Here is a 15,724-nt window from a genome sequence, read left to right as displayed (position 1 = left end):
GAACTATCTGGATTAAAATTTGTGTCTTGTGATAGCCTAAATGAGCTGTCAGTATTTTCCAGAGTTAAGTAATTTTAAAATAACAGATTTTGAAAGCTTGGTCAAAGAGTGGGATTTATGGACTTAGTTTGGCCATTAGGATATGCACAGTTTAGGAATCCCTTTTCTGACTGGTAAAACTGTGGAAGTGAGCTGTACATAAGTAGTTTCTATTGCAGTCCACACTGCATGTTTCTGTGTTCAGTCAATTTACCTTCATTAATGACAAGACTTTTTCTCAAATTCTTGTAAATATAAGCTATTTTTTTCTGAATTTATTGTGCCAGCATCTGAAGTAATGTTTTGATCACCTGTCATTTGATTTGAAAAGGACATTTATGTGAACTCAGAAGATTCATTTATACTAATCCTAAAAAGAACCCCAAACCTTACAAATAAACATTAAAGAAGTAGATAGTGACTGATTAATTTGTAAGAAAAGACTGCACAACAGGAAAAAAAATCTCTCTACTACTGTGCATGTAAATGTGTGACCATATTTTAAGTAGCCACATCAAGAGTTAAATTTACTTGAAAACTCCCATTTTAAAATTGAGTTTGCTTTTAACTCCTGCATATTTGAACTTCTTTGTTTAAAGTCTTTTTTTGTGTTAGGGGATTTTTTTGCAGATCAATTAGGTGACAGAGAAGTGAAGAGGGAGGCGTTGGAAAATATCTTGAGGAAGAGAAAGAAACGTAAACCCCTGCCTATTCAAACACAAAGCTTACAAAGCTGAAAGTTCAGAAGCAAGGAAATGCCAAAACAAACTTGTTCATTTTACCTTCTTTCTGTTTCTCTGTCCTCATGTAGGAGAGTTTAATCTGTAATCAGATATTCTTCTACAGAGTAACTGTGCCTCCCTCAGGGCACAGGCTGGATGCACAACTGGCAAGCAAGGATAAATCTAACATTTTTTAATAACTGCATTGGTAACAGAAGTTCTAGTGGAAATTCTAGAATTTAATCTTATATTGTGTATTTTTTGCAGCAACAGCTCTATGTTGGCTCCAAGTCAGTCATAGCACAGGTGAAGTTCCACCAGTGTGACATGTATGGCACTGCCTGTGCTGACTGCTGCCTCGCCCGGGATCCCTACTGTGCCTGGGACGGGATCTCCTGCTCCCGCTACTATCCCACAGGAATGCAGGCAAAGAGGTGAGACCTGCTGCTTTTTCGATACACCTTTTGCAAAATATCTGCATAAGCAGTTCCTACTGCAACACAAAGTACGTCATATCTCCCCCTCATACAAGTAACTGAACAGTGAGATGTCAGCTGCTAATTTATTAGCACAACCTTAGGGGATTGCAAGTAGCCAAATGCACAGGATGGCATAAAATGCAGTACCAGGAATACTGTTATGAACAAAGCTAAGTCACTTAGGAATTATTTACATTGCATTGTAAACAAGCTTTAATTTCCTTATGCATCTTTTCATGTTCAGAGAAAAGGTGCTTTACAACATGTATTATACAACGAGTATATAACACTGCAATAACATATATAATAGAATTTCTAAAAAAAAAAAGTAAAGAAGAATCTGTGTTAATAGTCAAATACCTTCGCCAGCCAAAGTCAAACCAGTGTTTCTGCAAAAGCTAAGGTTTGGGTTAGGCTTTTTGCAGTAAATTGAAAGGCAAGTTACTCTAGAGGCCAGTTCAAAGCACAAAAACAACTTAGGTGCTTTAATTCTTCCCTTGGGGAGGCTATTCCTCTCTATCAACATTCACTTATTCATGATTCTTAGCCTTCAGTCCTTCCTGTATTCTTACCTCTCAAACCCAGGTTCTGCAATTCAGCTACACAAATAAAGCTTCTGGAACACGCATGTTTTAATCCAGACCATTTTACAAAACTTAGTCATCTCTGCCACCTAAATAGAGTAATTTCTAACCTGAGTGAGCAAAATTTTTGTAATGTATAATTCTTTCTGTGGCTTTTTTTGCAATTGCTGGTTCTGCAAATATATGCTTAAGTATAAATTAGACCTACAAGGTCTGCAAGGATTACAATGAATTGAGTAACTTCCAAGGAGATTTTTGAAAACTAGTGGAGGTGGTTCAGTCAAAACCAAGTCATAGTATCCCAAATGTGTGATTGTTTCTTAAGGAAAACCAGGAAGGCATTTTTTTTTTTTGGTTCTGCACATCTTATCTTTCCATGAACCTGGATGCACTCAAATAAATGCAGGCTGATAATAGCCAGGCCCAACACACATTTATGTAGATTTTTCTAAAATATAATTAAAATAGTCATGTTACCTTGAGTAACATGATTTTTTGAATAAGGCACATTAAAAAGTAAAAATGAGAATCACAATCTATGACTCAGCATAATTAAGAATCTCTTCCATTTACTGCACAAAGATATACGTTAAACCAAGCAGCAAATGTACACCACTTTTACAAGCAGGATTGCATAGTCTTCTCATGCCTCTTGCAAATAGACCTAAAGGGAAATAGTGGGCTACGTTTGTCTGCTTAGCATGAGATGAGTCTGGTTAAAATTTTCGGGCCCCAGATTAAGAAAGATGAGCAGTTATATAGTAGGATGGGGAGATTAATGTCCTACAGTATAAGTAGAAATTGAATTATCATAATTATAAAGCATACGGGTTACTCATCTAATGATTCATTTGAGGAAAGGAGGGCTTTAAAAATCTCCCAGCAGCCTGCTAGCCTGCTAACAGTATCACCATTTACGTTGTTCTACAGACCACTTATTGTCCAAGAAAAGATAAGAGAAAATCACTCAGCCCTGAACTCTGTTGTACATGTTTAGCATATTTTTTGTGTAAGACAATTTCCAGAGCAGCAGCCTTTAAGTCCCCTGACACACGCATTTATCCAGGGCTGAGTGATACGGGCAGCACCCCAGGCACCTTCCTGTGCCTTGTGCCCCCGACATTCAGCAGGTCAGTCTCTAAAAGAAGAAAATGCTGTTGCTATCACCTTCCTTCTCTTGAGATAAGCACTGCAGTGGTGGAGAAGGGATTTGCACTCAATTGAATGTTCTTGAAGTCTGCAAAACTTGTTTTACATGTAAGAGTTTGGGGAAGAGCCAGCAAGACTAACAATGTTGAGAGGCACAGATGGCATTTGCTTTGTTCACTTTAACTCATAGCTGAAGCTCAGAGCATTCTTAATTTAAGAGCTTACTCTAGCTGTGTGGTACATAGGGAGACAGGAGAGCTACTTGGAGCATGTTGGGAACTTGCTTTAAGTTGCTTCCCATCAGGTACTAGGTGAGGAGCACTGCTGGAAAAGGCAGGTCCTGGTAGACTTGGAGTTTTCTGATACCAAGTGGCACTGAGCAGCTGATAACCCTGCCATGGCTTCCTTGGACTCCAGACAGAATTAATGCCACATCCCAGAGCATTCATATATTAATCTGGCCTTGTCCAGGACTCTAGATTCCTGTTCAAGCTGTACATGGTGGTACCTGTAATGTGAGTGCAATGGGCATTGGAGAGCAGTGGTTTCACATGTTCCTGACATCCCTCCCTTCATTGGGACTCATGGAGCTGTGCCTTACGTTACAACACACTTGAGCTGGCCTTAACACCACCTCTATTTGCTCAAATGTGACCCTCATACTGTATATTTAGGTGGACTTTTGACTTGTAAGAGCAGTGCTGCTGGTGAGTAAGAGCACTACTCAAAGCTCTCTTTTTAATTCCAGTTCTACTGATGAAGAGTTGAACTGAGGCAGGGATGTACAGTGTGTCCTCCCCAGTTTGATCCAAATGCTATCTGCTTTAAATCCTAATGCCTCCAAGGTATAACAAGTGTTTAGAGAAACATTAAATAGAAATCTGTAAACTAAGGCATGTAAAGGATTTAAAGAGAAGTGAAGTATAAATAGAAAAACCCTCTGCTTGACATCTGGGACTAATTTTTCAAATCATGAAAGTCTTTCTTATAATTCCTTGTACATGCATAGCCTGGATAAAATTAATTAAATGTAGGATTTAATTAAAGACAAATAAAAACTGAGTCCAAAATCTCATATCTTGATCCTAGGAGCACAGCACACCCCGATTCCATTGTAATTACAGATGTATGGCTCCTGCATACTGCAAATATTTCAGATACCAGAAGGAATTTCTATTGCATTTAAATTTCATGAAGTGCACTTGAGAAAGTATAGGTCCAGAAATGCTTTAGTTCACTATTACCTCTACAGTCTGATTTAGACAGGTTCAGTTTTGATCTAAATAAGCACTAAATTCTACAAGTGAGATTCTTTGCTCTGCCAGCTCACTGTCTAGGCTGAAAAAGGGCTGAAGTAATTTTAAAATGCCTTTGAGCTTGGATCTAGTGTGATTCTTTAGCTAATTTTTAGAAGCTGACAGTCACTCCCCTGCCTCCTCTCCCTCTCTGGCCTCTTTCTCCATCAACCACTTCACCAGCAAGTACACAGTCTGCTGATTTACTTATGCAAACTGCAGTGGTGTATTTTCTCCTTGAGACTTTTCAACTTTGCCTCATCCATTCCTGGGAAATAATAAAGGATCATGAAAATGATGGTGATGGTGATGACCAGTGTATTCTTTTCTTGCAAATAATTTTTGATAAGTTCCTGAAAGCACAGAGTTACAGACTGCAGTCTAAATTCATGAAATTATAGATCGCAAAAGGAACTTTCATACATTCAATACATTTTCTAATCATTGAAAATTGCTTATAGTAGTTTATCACAGGGATTACCTGGTACTCTGTTATTCATGGAATTCTGAATAAAATTATTTCTAAGAAAAAAAAACAGGCTTATGTCAGTATTTGTGAAATGAGTTTATCTCCCACCATCTCCCTCCTTTGCAGCGACTCATCCCATTTTTCCTTTCTCCTCAGGAAAGAAGCAAGTGAAGGCACTGGTAAATGTATCTTCCCCAGTCTTCACACTCACAACAGCGAAATTCCATCAAACAAACATTTCTTTTTCTTGAATGGTTCTGATAGCTGGAGAAATAATCCCATTTTACAAGGCTAGGATTTTTTTAGCTGGACAAGGATCATAAGGAACTGCAGACTGAATAGAACATGCCTGCTACCTGTCCAGTTCCTGCTAGATAGGGCTGCTGGGCCTGGCAGCAGCAGCGTTTTCTTGTTTGTTTTTTTCAAGGCTAATGCATATCCTATAGAGTTTATGTATATCTGTGCAAGACAATGTCTGTTTTGAGCAATTTGTTTACACAGACATGCAAACCTGATAGCAACATTATTCAGCATCGACACCTTGCAGAGTTATCAGTAGACATGACTGCAGCATCCATACATTGCAATGACAACTCCCAGGCTATGATAAAGCCCAGTTGCTACCTCAGAATCTCCATTTTTGTTTAATAGCATGCATGTATTTTTAGAATTTCTTCTTAAAAGGCCCCACTGAATTTGCAGATTCCCCTGAAAAAAAACAATGGCAAAACATTGGTTCTGCTCTGAATATCGGTAGAGGTTAAAGCTGAACTCTTGGTCCAGCAGCACTCCTGGATCAGGAGTCCATATGGGTGACAGAACTTGGAAAAGAATCAGTGTCTACTGCCAGGTTGGAAATGTGATGAGTAACATCTATGGACAAGATCTTCAAATAGTGTAAATCTACGTGGTTCCAGTAAATTCTATTTGTGCCAAATAAAAATTCTGTTTGTGTTCACTCAGCACCGGAGAGAAAAATTACTTCAGTAGTAAATAGAAAGATAACAGACCTCTTTGGCTTTGCTTGTTTCTATAATTTATACTGCATACATGCCTGCTGTGTAAGATTTGCTGCACTGCATATTTTTTCTCTTAATCTGTTATGTATGGCATTGGCAATACAGTGTAGAATTACCCTTTATGCAAATATAGGAAAAGTATCCTTAGTAGAACTAAATTTCAGGTTGTAGAACATACTACATCTGGCAAGGTATAGCATTCCAATAAGCTCTTTTATTTCCCAAGTAAGCAATCTTAATCTTATTTATCAGGACACTCAGAGGTAAAAAAATCCATATAAAAGCACAATCATGGTTTTCATTTTTTCTGTAAATACCTATAAAAAACGCAAACCTCAAAAATCAGACTGATTTTTCTCTCAAAAACATTTGCAATATTTCCAGGTGACAACCAGGGCTCCCAGGTTCTGACTACAGTTCTGCCACTAGTTTGCTTTCTAGACATGGGCAAATCATGAACCTGTCTGTTTCTCTGTTGAGAAAAATGAGCTTAGTAACTGTCTGTTACAAAGATGTAATAAAATAAAGTATTTCCTCTTTGCTTTGAGATTCACAAGTGAAAAAAAAAATAACACAAGAGTGAAGATTAAAAGAACTACCATTCACATACATGGGAAACTGTTCTAAATTAAAACCAAAGAGAGAGAGAGAACCAAAATACAGGATAAAGGTCCCTTTGACTGAATGATGTCCAGTTGGTTCAAAGGATCTTGTTTTGCTATTTATAACATCTGTGTAGTTATGTATAAACTGGATACACAGTTGTACCTCTTCTCCAGACAAATGTGTTTCTTTTTTTCAGACGTGATTCCCAGTAGGTTGAGTAGAGAGAAAATGCCGATGTATAAATGAGCACTTCTCACAACAATGTTAATTTTTTATAGCAAGCAAGATTTAACTCCTTATGTTTATAACTAATGCCACTTTAGCATAACCCAACAGTATGTAAGCTAAACATGTTCTCTCAAATAATTCCATTTTTTTCCCTCCAGACGTTTCCGCAGACAAGATGTTCGGCATGGAAATGCAGCGCAGCAGTGCTTTGGCCAGCAGTTCATTGGTAATCTATTCAACACTTACAAATTGCTAGTAAATGTCTGGAACAGACAGCATAGATTTTGCCAAGAGTATGAGCCAGACCATGATCCCACCTGAGCTTTTTTACTGGTGTATTTCAATAGTGTTATAAGGGTTTTGGGGATGAGCCCACACCATCCAGGTCTAAGAATTTACTGTTTCAGGTGCATCCCATAATGTTCATGTGCAGGCAGCACTGATATTCAGACTAAAGGTGTGGATAATGAATCTCAATGGCTTCGAAGAGAAAAAAAACATAAAGATGGAACAAGTATAAGAAACAACAGGACTGCATCCTGAAATGGATATGAAATAATGTCAGGACACTTAGCCAGAATTGAAGACATGAGCAATCACATGCTAGAACAAAATGTGTATTTATGAATATTATCAAGATTTCTGCTTTAAAAAACAAACAAACAAACAAACAAACAAACAAATACACAAAAAAAAACCACAAAACCAACCAACCAACCATACAACAACAACAAAAGACCCCACACAAACAAACAAACAAATGAAAACAAAAACGAAAACCCATGCACCAAAAAGAAAAAAAAAAAGAAAACAGAGAAAAAGATAGATTACTGTGTCTAATGCTGTTGTCCAAACCTTGGAAAGTGATGATTTCAAACACTGGTATTGGGAAAAACAAAACAGAGAGAAAACAATTGCCTGGATATCCTTAGTATTTTGCAGGATAACACACAATACATTGATAGAGGAAAAGAAATAAACTATAAGAGGTTATTCTAGAAAGATAACCAGAGAAACAATATTTTAAATATTAAATATTAGATAGATATTTTACGTGAGAAAGCTTTGTTAAAATTAAAGCCTATTGGAGGATATAGTACATTTTGGAAAAGTATATCCCAATATGAAATACTAATTATTCAGCAAGTTTAAAATACAAACAGAGTTTTGATTAAATTCACTCACCTTGTTTTTATTAGCACCCTTGGGCCAAAACTATACTTTCATTTTACTCATGTGTAACATGGATATGTATAATATTGGTTAGAGTATTTATAGTTTTTCAGAGTTTCATTTTCCAAAAGGTTACGTACTCTCATTTGTACTCCTAAAAAAATTGAATTATTTATTATATTTAAACATATATTGAATCCTCCTGTTTCACTGAGTGAAAATTAAATTAACTATTCATAAGAACCAGGCTCAAGCAATTAACAGTGTGGAAGGCTGAGATCTGTTTCTCTGTGTATAATCTTAGGTGAATCATGGCACAATTTGGTCAGATGCTGTGAAAGCCTGGGATGATGGGAATATTTATTTAGTAGGTCAGATCTTCACTAGACATTACTTTTCAGTCACTATCTGATTGGGTATGAATCAAGCTTCACTCTTAAAAGGAAATATATCCCGAATATGGAATGTAACAAGTATTTGCAGTAACACATTTTTGAAACGTTTGTTTTCCTTCCAGGTGAAGTCCTGGAGAAGACTGAGGAGCGACTTGTTTATGGAATAGAGTACAACAGCACCCTTTTGGAGTGCACTCCTCGGACCTTACAAGCAAAAGTAATCTGGCTTGTCCAGCGAGCACACGAAACTAAGAAGGAAGAGGTAAATATTCTTATATACTAATCTTTATTTCAGTAAAAAAGCCTGCTGTTAGGAATATTACATCTTCACTGAAAGGCCTGTCACCAGTTGCTGAAATGTATGTGTGTCAGGGAAAATCATTATGTTCGTCTGGTCTCTTGAATTAATAGACCTGAGAATTTCATCTGGTGTTTGCATTTAGCATCTTGAATGTAGATTTTAGAAACGTGGTGAAGCTTACTTAAGATCTCAAAACAAAAGAGAATCTGCCACTTTTCTTGGTATGTTATTGCAGGGAGGAAATATGAACATATTGCTTCCAATGTTAATCTAGCTTAACATCCATTCATTCCTACTGCCTCACCTGTTACATTACAGAATCTTCTGCAAATGAGTATTGGTGGATTCTCTGCCTCTTTTAGATATATTTTCCTATTAGGAAAATGCTCCATAAGTGTTAATATATTTACTCCTCAATACTTCTCTAATACACATCACTGTATCTATCCCCACTTAGTATGCGGAAGAACATAGGTAGAAAAGCCTTGGACTACCAAAGGATAAGGATAGTTGCCTTACTGCCTAGCAACTGGGCTCTACTGCAAATGTGAAACCCAGGCTTAGCCATAGACATCTGCAGATCTCTGCAATGGAACTCCCCTGACAGAAAATATGGACATTTATGATAAAAACATCTACCTAGGAGCTAGTGGATGTAGGCTGCCTTTGAAGTCAGACTAGATGATGTTGCAGTTACAGCCAGTGGTATCACCTTTTGGTCAGGTACAAAGTTACTAGCAAACCACTGTACATAAAAATATCCAAGGATGACACACTCTGCTTTAAATATGTAAATTTAAGCAAAATGATTGTCATCTCTATTTCTGGCACATTTTTTTGCCCAAAGTTTTGTCCAAGTCCCTAATCTCTACATGGTTTTTCACACTTGGCAATTCCTCGTGTATTTAGCTGGAAGATCCCTATCTATCCACAAACATTTTTACAACTGAACTATTAGTCAAGTCTTTCAAGGAAGTGATGAACTGTGAGGTGGCGAGGATGTATATACACATCCCTTTAGACCCACTAGACAATGGACACCATAAGTGTAAATTTGAAGAGACTCTAATTTCTAATCTCATTAAAATATTTGTTTTAATATTTCCCCCTGAAATTTATTCCATTTAACCTGAATAACCACATGGTCATTAGAAAAAGACAAAGAAAAGCAAAAAGTAGCAGAATGGTAGAATCATACAATCGTAGAATAGTTTGGGTTAGAAGGGACCTCTAAGGATTGTTTAGTCCAAACACCCTGCCTATGGCAGGGACATCTTCCACTAGACCAGGTTGCTCAAAGCCCTATCCAACCTCACCTTGAACACTTCCAGGAACAGGGCATCCACAGCCTCTCTGGACAACGTGTGCCAGTGTCTCACTACCCTCACAGTAAAAAAATGTTTTGTTTTTGTCCAATCTAAATTTTACCCTCCTTCAGTTTACAACCATTGCCCCTGTACTGTTACAGGGCCTGGTAAGAAGTCCCCAACTTTCTGAAAGTAGTGAAAGGTCACAATAAGGTTTCCCCACAGTCTCCTCCTCCAGGATGAAGAACCCCAGCTCCCTCAGTCTTTCTTCATAGGAGAGGTGCTCCATTCCTCTGTTGAGTTTTGTGACCCTCCTCCAGGCCCACTCTAACAGGTCCATGCCTATCTTGTACTGGGAACCTCAGAGCTGGACACACTATTGTGGTTATGCAGCCCAGGATACAGTTGGCTTCCTGGGCTGCAAGTGGACCTGGCTGGCTTTCACCCAATTTCTCATCCCCCAGTACCCCAAGTCCTTCTCTTTGGGGCTGCTCTTGATCCCCTCATCACCCAGTACTTCTGCTTAAATTCATCACCTTATTGTTAAATAAAAAACTGAAAATATCATTCTCCTGGACACTTCTGCTCCTGGATTAGACAACTCAGTGCTCCTTACTCACCATCATCTCAGAAATCCTCGTAGTCATCAACCTGGCCCTGGGGAGCTGTAGGGGGAACTTAAACACCAGACTCAGAATAGAGGCTTAAGATCACAGCGGTCCAAACATGCCAGTATATAAGAGAATTCACAACAACACTTATCACAGATCAGCTGGCAAATGCCCATTTGTTTTCCATCCAGTAGATTATTTGTGTGTTTCTAATTTATTTCCCTCTGTGATTTAGCCACAAGTGACTAAGCCATGCTGGGAAAACGGGAAACTGTCTGCTCCCCTGTATGTTTTTCCATGATGTCCAGATTCTTTAGACTGCTTTCCTTTCACAGCTCTATCTCTTCTTTACTTCAAGTAAATATTTTTGCTATAAGAAAGTCCTGTGAATTAAAGGTTTGTGGATCTCTAATCTTCCTCTCAGAATTTAATATGAGATTCATGAAAGTACAGTTCAGAAATAACTGCACTGGTCTAATGTAATAGCAAAGCCCTATGCTGTATAACTGCATCAATTTTTTTTTTTCAGGTGAAGACAGATGACAGAATAATCAAAATGGACCTTGGACTTTTATTCCTGAAGCTCCATCGTCTGGATGCAGGGACTTATTTTTGTCAGACAGTGGAACACAGCATTGTTCACACTGTCAGGAAAATCACCCTGGAAGTAGTCGAGGAAGAACGTGTAGATGAAATGTTCAATAAAGACTATGAGGAGGAGATACCTCACAAAATGCCATGTCCAATGCAGAGCAGTATACCTCAGGCATCAAAGCCATGGTACAAGGAATTTCTTCAACTAATAGGTTACAGCAACTTCCAGAGGGTGGAAGAATACTGTGAAAAAGTGTGGTGTACAGATAAGAAGAGAAAAAAGCTGAAAATGTCTCCATCCAAGTGGAAATATGCCAACCCTCAGGAGAAGAAGGCAAGGATCAGATCAGAGCATTACCGGTTGCCCAGGAACATAGCTGACTCTTGATGGACAAAATCCATCCACTGTTTCTGAGCAAAAGGACTTAAGTAAGAGGGAGAAATCAGTCTTGATTTGAGTAAATTACACAGGTTTATATATATAAAATATTGGGACTGAAAAAAAATGCTATGGTAAGTTATATTGTACACACAATGACTGTTTAGAAGCATTTTAAACAAAATCTTCTCGGCTATTTGGTTCTAAGTCAATGCATTAGGGAGGACGTGACAATCTTCAGACTTTGAGTGCTTGAATCAGTCTCCTGTGTGGACCGTGCTTGTGCTGTATATTGTTGCACATGATGGCATATTTAATAAATTCAAATAGCTGAGCATTCACAAATGGATGAAAAGTATAACACATTTCTTTGTTTCACAAATTTCTCATGCTTCTGAAAATGGCACGTCTTCAGATCTTTCCTTTTGATTGTGACCTGTCTGAGTTTATCACTGAGAACAATGAATTATGTTAATATAGTGTATTGCTATTTCTAAAGGTAATGAAGGGAAATCCTATTTACTTCCCACAATTTTTGTTCATATCAATCATTTATGGAGTGCAATGTGCTCTCACAGGTAAATAACATTGCCTAGTAACTTGATGTCAGTCACATGCATGCTGAGAACACAGACAGAATGAAATTCGTCAATTTATCTATATAAGAAGTCGAAATAATGGTTTAGATAGAAAACGAGTCCATCTTGTGTCTAGTACATTGCATTAGTGATGACACGAATTAAAGGATCGCCCTCTTGTGGCAAAAAAAAAAAAGCAAAACCTGATACTAAAATTCATTTACTGAAGAAATGTGTATAAGCAGAGAAGTATTATCGAGATCCACAGCTGGTTTGTTTTCAGCAGACACTTCTAGTCTCCATGTGCTAAACCCACAGATTTAGAAGGAAGTGTTGGAAGTCATTTATACTGGAAAGGCAGCATTTAAAGTAAGTGATGCTATATGTTGTTAATGTGCTTTTGGGGTAAAATGCAGTCATAAAAAGTTAGAATGTAGATTAAAAGCAAGAATAGCATTATGCAGCTGTGTTTCGATAGTTTCAGGATCTACTCCACGTAGATCTGATATGTTATCTCTGATCTAAAGGGCTGCTTTGCTGCTCTTGTGAGTGATACCAGGGGAGATCAAAAGAACTAAGTTGCTTACAATCTAGGTCTTTCAAGACTCACTATTAAAAAAAAAAAAATCTTTCTTTCTTTAAGTACAAAAAAACAGATGCAGAAAATGCACAAAAACTAGTATTTCACTACCTGAGAAATCTATATTACAATATGAAATGTATATTGGATTTTTTTTATTGGAAATTTAAAAAAAAAGGAAAGATAAGGAAGTTATAAACACAAATGAGTCACAAATTACTTAATTCCTAAATTGAGAATATGATGCCAGTAATGGAAATAGCTAAGCTGATACAAGGGATTCATCAGCTCCAAAAAGCTTCAACTCCTAATCAGGAAACAGTGGAAATTAACAGCCTGGATAACAGAGATTTGTGGTTTGCTATGTTAACAAATGCAGGGCTAAGCCAGTGTTGTTTTCCAAACAGGCTGTTTGTAAGAGGAGCTCACAGCTGCTGTCAGGACAAGGGAGCTCTGCTGTGCTTCTCTGGGAGTAGAGACTGTTCCGGTGCTTCAAAAGAGCCCATGGGTACACTGTCAGCAACTGGAGTATGAGGAAAACAGTGTTATCACCTTGTGTGGGCGTAGCAGCAGTTAGATCTTTCCATCAGCCTGTTAAGAAAATCAGGTGGTCTGAGAGTTTGCACTTTGTTTGTCTAGAACATCTGTCTAAGAGATGGGACCAGACACTCTGCAAATCCTTGCATGAATCTATGCAGTTGCTAACTTTGATCTGATAGAGGAGACTGGATGAATTCAGTTTTCTGTGACACTTTAATGGAACTCAGTTGCAGTTAGGATCCTGTGTTTGTTTGCAGCTATATGGAAAGTGCTGTCACTGAAGGCTGTGGAAGGGAACATATGCAGAACAAGCATCCCTGACTTAATCCTCACTGACATCCTTGATGGAAAAAACATAATTTTAAAACACTATTGAAATAATTTTCTGGTAAATTATAGAGTCCACTTCTTTTAAACATCAATGGGAGTTATTTTTTACTTTTTGATTAATTTGCAAGTATCTAGTGCCAAATGTATCATTAATGAACTATTAGAAAAGAATGACAGCATCCCAGCCTCATGGAACAATTCATAGAATCATAGAATCAGCCTGGTTAGAAAGGACCTCCGAGATCAACAAGTCCAACCCTTGATCCACTATCACCGTGGTTACTAGACCATGGCACTAAGTGCTGCATCCAGTCTCATCTTAAAAAAATATAACTTTGTGTCTCATTTTCTGAGATTTCTGGTGGAAACCGTGTGACATGGAGATCAGGATTTAATCAGAGTGTATTTTTAGCTCCCCATCCCTTTAGTGGCTACATGTGGAGAATTGCATTACACCTTTATTTACCTTTTAAAATTCAAATTTTTAGCTTACACCTAGTTTGTTTCATGGTTGCAATGTCTGTGAGAATTCAGAACTACAAGATCTTGTTCAAAGAGTGCTCTGACATCTATGGAAGAAGAGAAAGAGTGACTATGTATTTTGGAAGGATATGCACAAATGTGCTCGTACACAATGCTATTTAAAATGCTTCTTTGTATATTTGGGGGGCATTGTCTGCTTCTTTTCATTATGAGTTTGATGTATTTTGTATGTGCATGAAGTGGTCAAATTATAAATATAATTAAGAACCATTTTTGGCTGAAATAATCTCTATTATTTCTTAGTATTTATTTTCCCCAGACTGTATGATTATATGCAGGTCACCAGTCACACAATGTTATTTACAGATGTCTTTCACCAGGTATTTCCTGAGTGGAGAACACAGATCAGGACAGAAGGATCTTCATATAGAGTTGCCAAGTGGGAAACTGTGGCGCAGGGTAACGAGTAGATTTAGTCTATAAACGTCAAGTAGATTTTGGGAACTATGATTAGAACATCATCTGCTGCATGAATGTATTTTAAGAGTGGAACATGGTCACTTAAACTGAGAAGATTCCAACTGATGGAAATTGACTGAGAAACAACAATTTGGATGAAGCTTTGGACTCTATCCTCTTTTGTGAGGAGGGAAAAGACAGATTGCTTGGACTAAACATTTTCTTTGCTTTGCTCTTGCTCTTTTGTTGTCAAGGAGATTATTGTCACCTTGTACAAACTACTGTGCTTTCAGAATCTGTTGGGACATCAAGGCAGCAGATTGCTAATCTGCTGTAAAATTCCTGGCTTGTACATCTCAAAATAGGCTTTTAGGTTATACACCACTGTTTTGTAGCATGAAACAGATCTCTTTAAGCAGGCAAGAGAGAAAAATAATTGCCCAACTACCTGAATAGTAAAGGTAACAGTCATATTTGAAGAAACGCTTGAATTAACATAATTTTTGTAGTTATAGAGTTATTGAATTTCTCTTATTCTTTTATTTTCCTGTAACTGGGGAGGGGAGGAGGCAGTGTTGGGGAAATCAATTTTCTTTTCCCCTAAAAGGCAGACAGTCAGTTTCCCTTTTTAAAAAGTCCAGTAATCTCCTTAGTCTACCTCAGAGCAATGAGACTGGAGTTATTTATGCAACTTATTTCTCTGGCTCCAGAAGACACAAATGCCTCTGAAAGCTGCGCTGTCCAGATAAGAGGCACTGAAAGTGAGCTTTTCTACAGCTGTGACCTAGCAGGATGCCTGCAATTCTTATCAGCCTTGGAATCCTGTTCACTTCACCAAATTGCTGTTTTTAATGGAGAATTCATGCCCAGTTAATATGAGTATTTATCATAAATGGAGCCACAATGGGTAAGTCTTGCCTTTGGGTTGTATTTATTTTTTATATTAGCAATGAGTGGGGGTTTTTTAATTTTAATTTTTTGAGGAAATAAGTTATCTGACTAACACTGTACACAGAAAGATGGCAGAGCTAGCAATGTCAACTAAAGCTACTGGTCACTATAAGTTAATCAACTTTCTAGAGTGATGCACACATAGAAGAACAGATTTACCAAACATCAACCCAATCCAACACTGTAATCTCATTTCACAGAATGGTTTTGCTCCTTTGAGATATGCCTCTCATGTAATGTTGAAACAGGAAATATTTTGTTAAGCATTTGTGCACACGTGCTCATAATTTGCTGAAGTGAGAGGTGTGGGACAGAACACAGTTGAACGTAGCTGAAGTGTGGGAGCCTTGTCTGTCTAATTGCTAGATTTCCTGAGGTTCTTATCCCTATCTAAAAAGAGAAGATTTAATTGCATGAGAAGAAGCCTCGATCCGTGAATGGTTTGCTGAGTCA

General features: G+C 37.7%; 1 protein-coding gene across 1 annotated transcript in view; it reads left to right on the top strand.

Moving 5' to 3' along the window:
- The window catches only part of SEMA3E (semaphorin 3E), a 133,257-nt gene extending 120,572 nt beyond the window's left edge, over positions 1-12,685 (top strand). The window contains exons 14-17 of the mRNA XM_027679478.1: positions 1,029-1,195; positions 6,749-6,816; positions 8,281-8,420; positions 10,907-12,685. Coding sequence (XP_027535279.1) covers positions 1,029-1,195; positions 6,749-6,816; positions 8,281-8,420; positions 10,907-11,359 — 828 coding nt within the window. The 3' untranslated portion in view covers positions 11,360-12,685. The remainder of the gene's footprint in view (positions 1-1,028; positions 1,196-6,748; positions 6,817-8,280; positions 8,421-10,906) is intronic.
- The last annotated feature ends 3,039 nt before the right edge of the window (positions 12,686-15,724 follow it).

The sequence above is a fragment of the Neopelma chrysocephalum genome, unplaced genomic scaffold, assembly GCF_003984885.1.
Source record: "Neopelma chrysocephalum unplaced genomic scaffold, ASM398488v2 Primary Assembly neopelma1_45, whole genome shotgun sequence".
Taxonomy (NCBI): domain Eukaryota; kingdom Metazoa; phylum Chordata; class Aves; order Passeriformes; family Pipridae; genus Neopelma; species Neopelma chrysocephalum.
The sequence above is the reverse complement of the archived record's forward strand: the minus strand, read 5'-3'. Positions and strand labels throughout refer to the sequence as shown.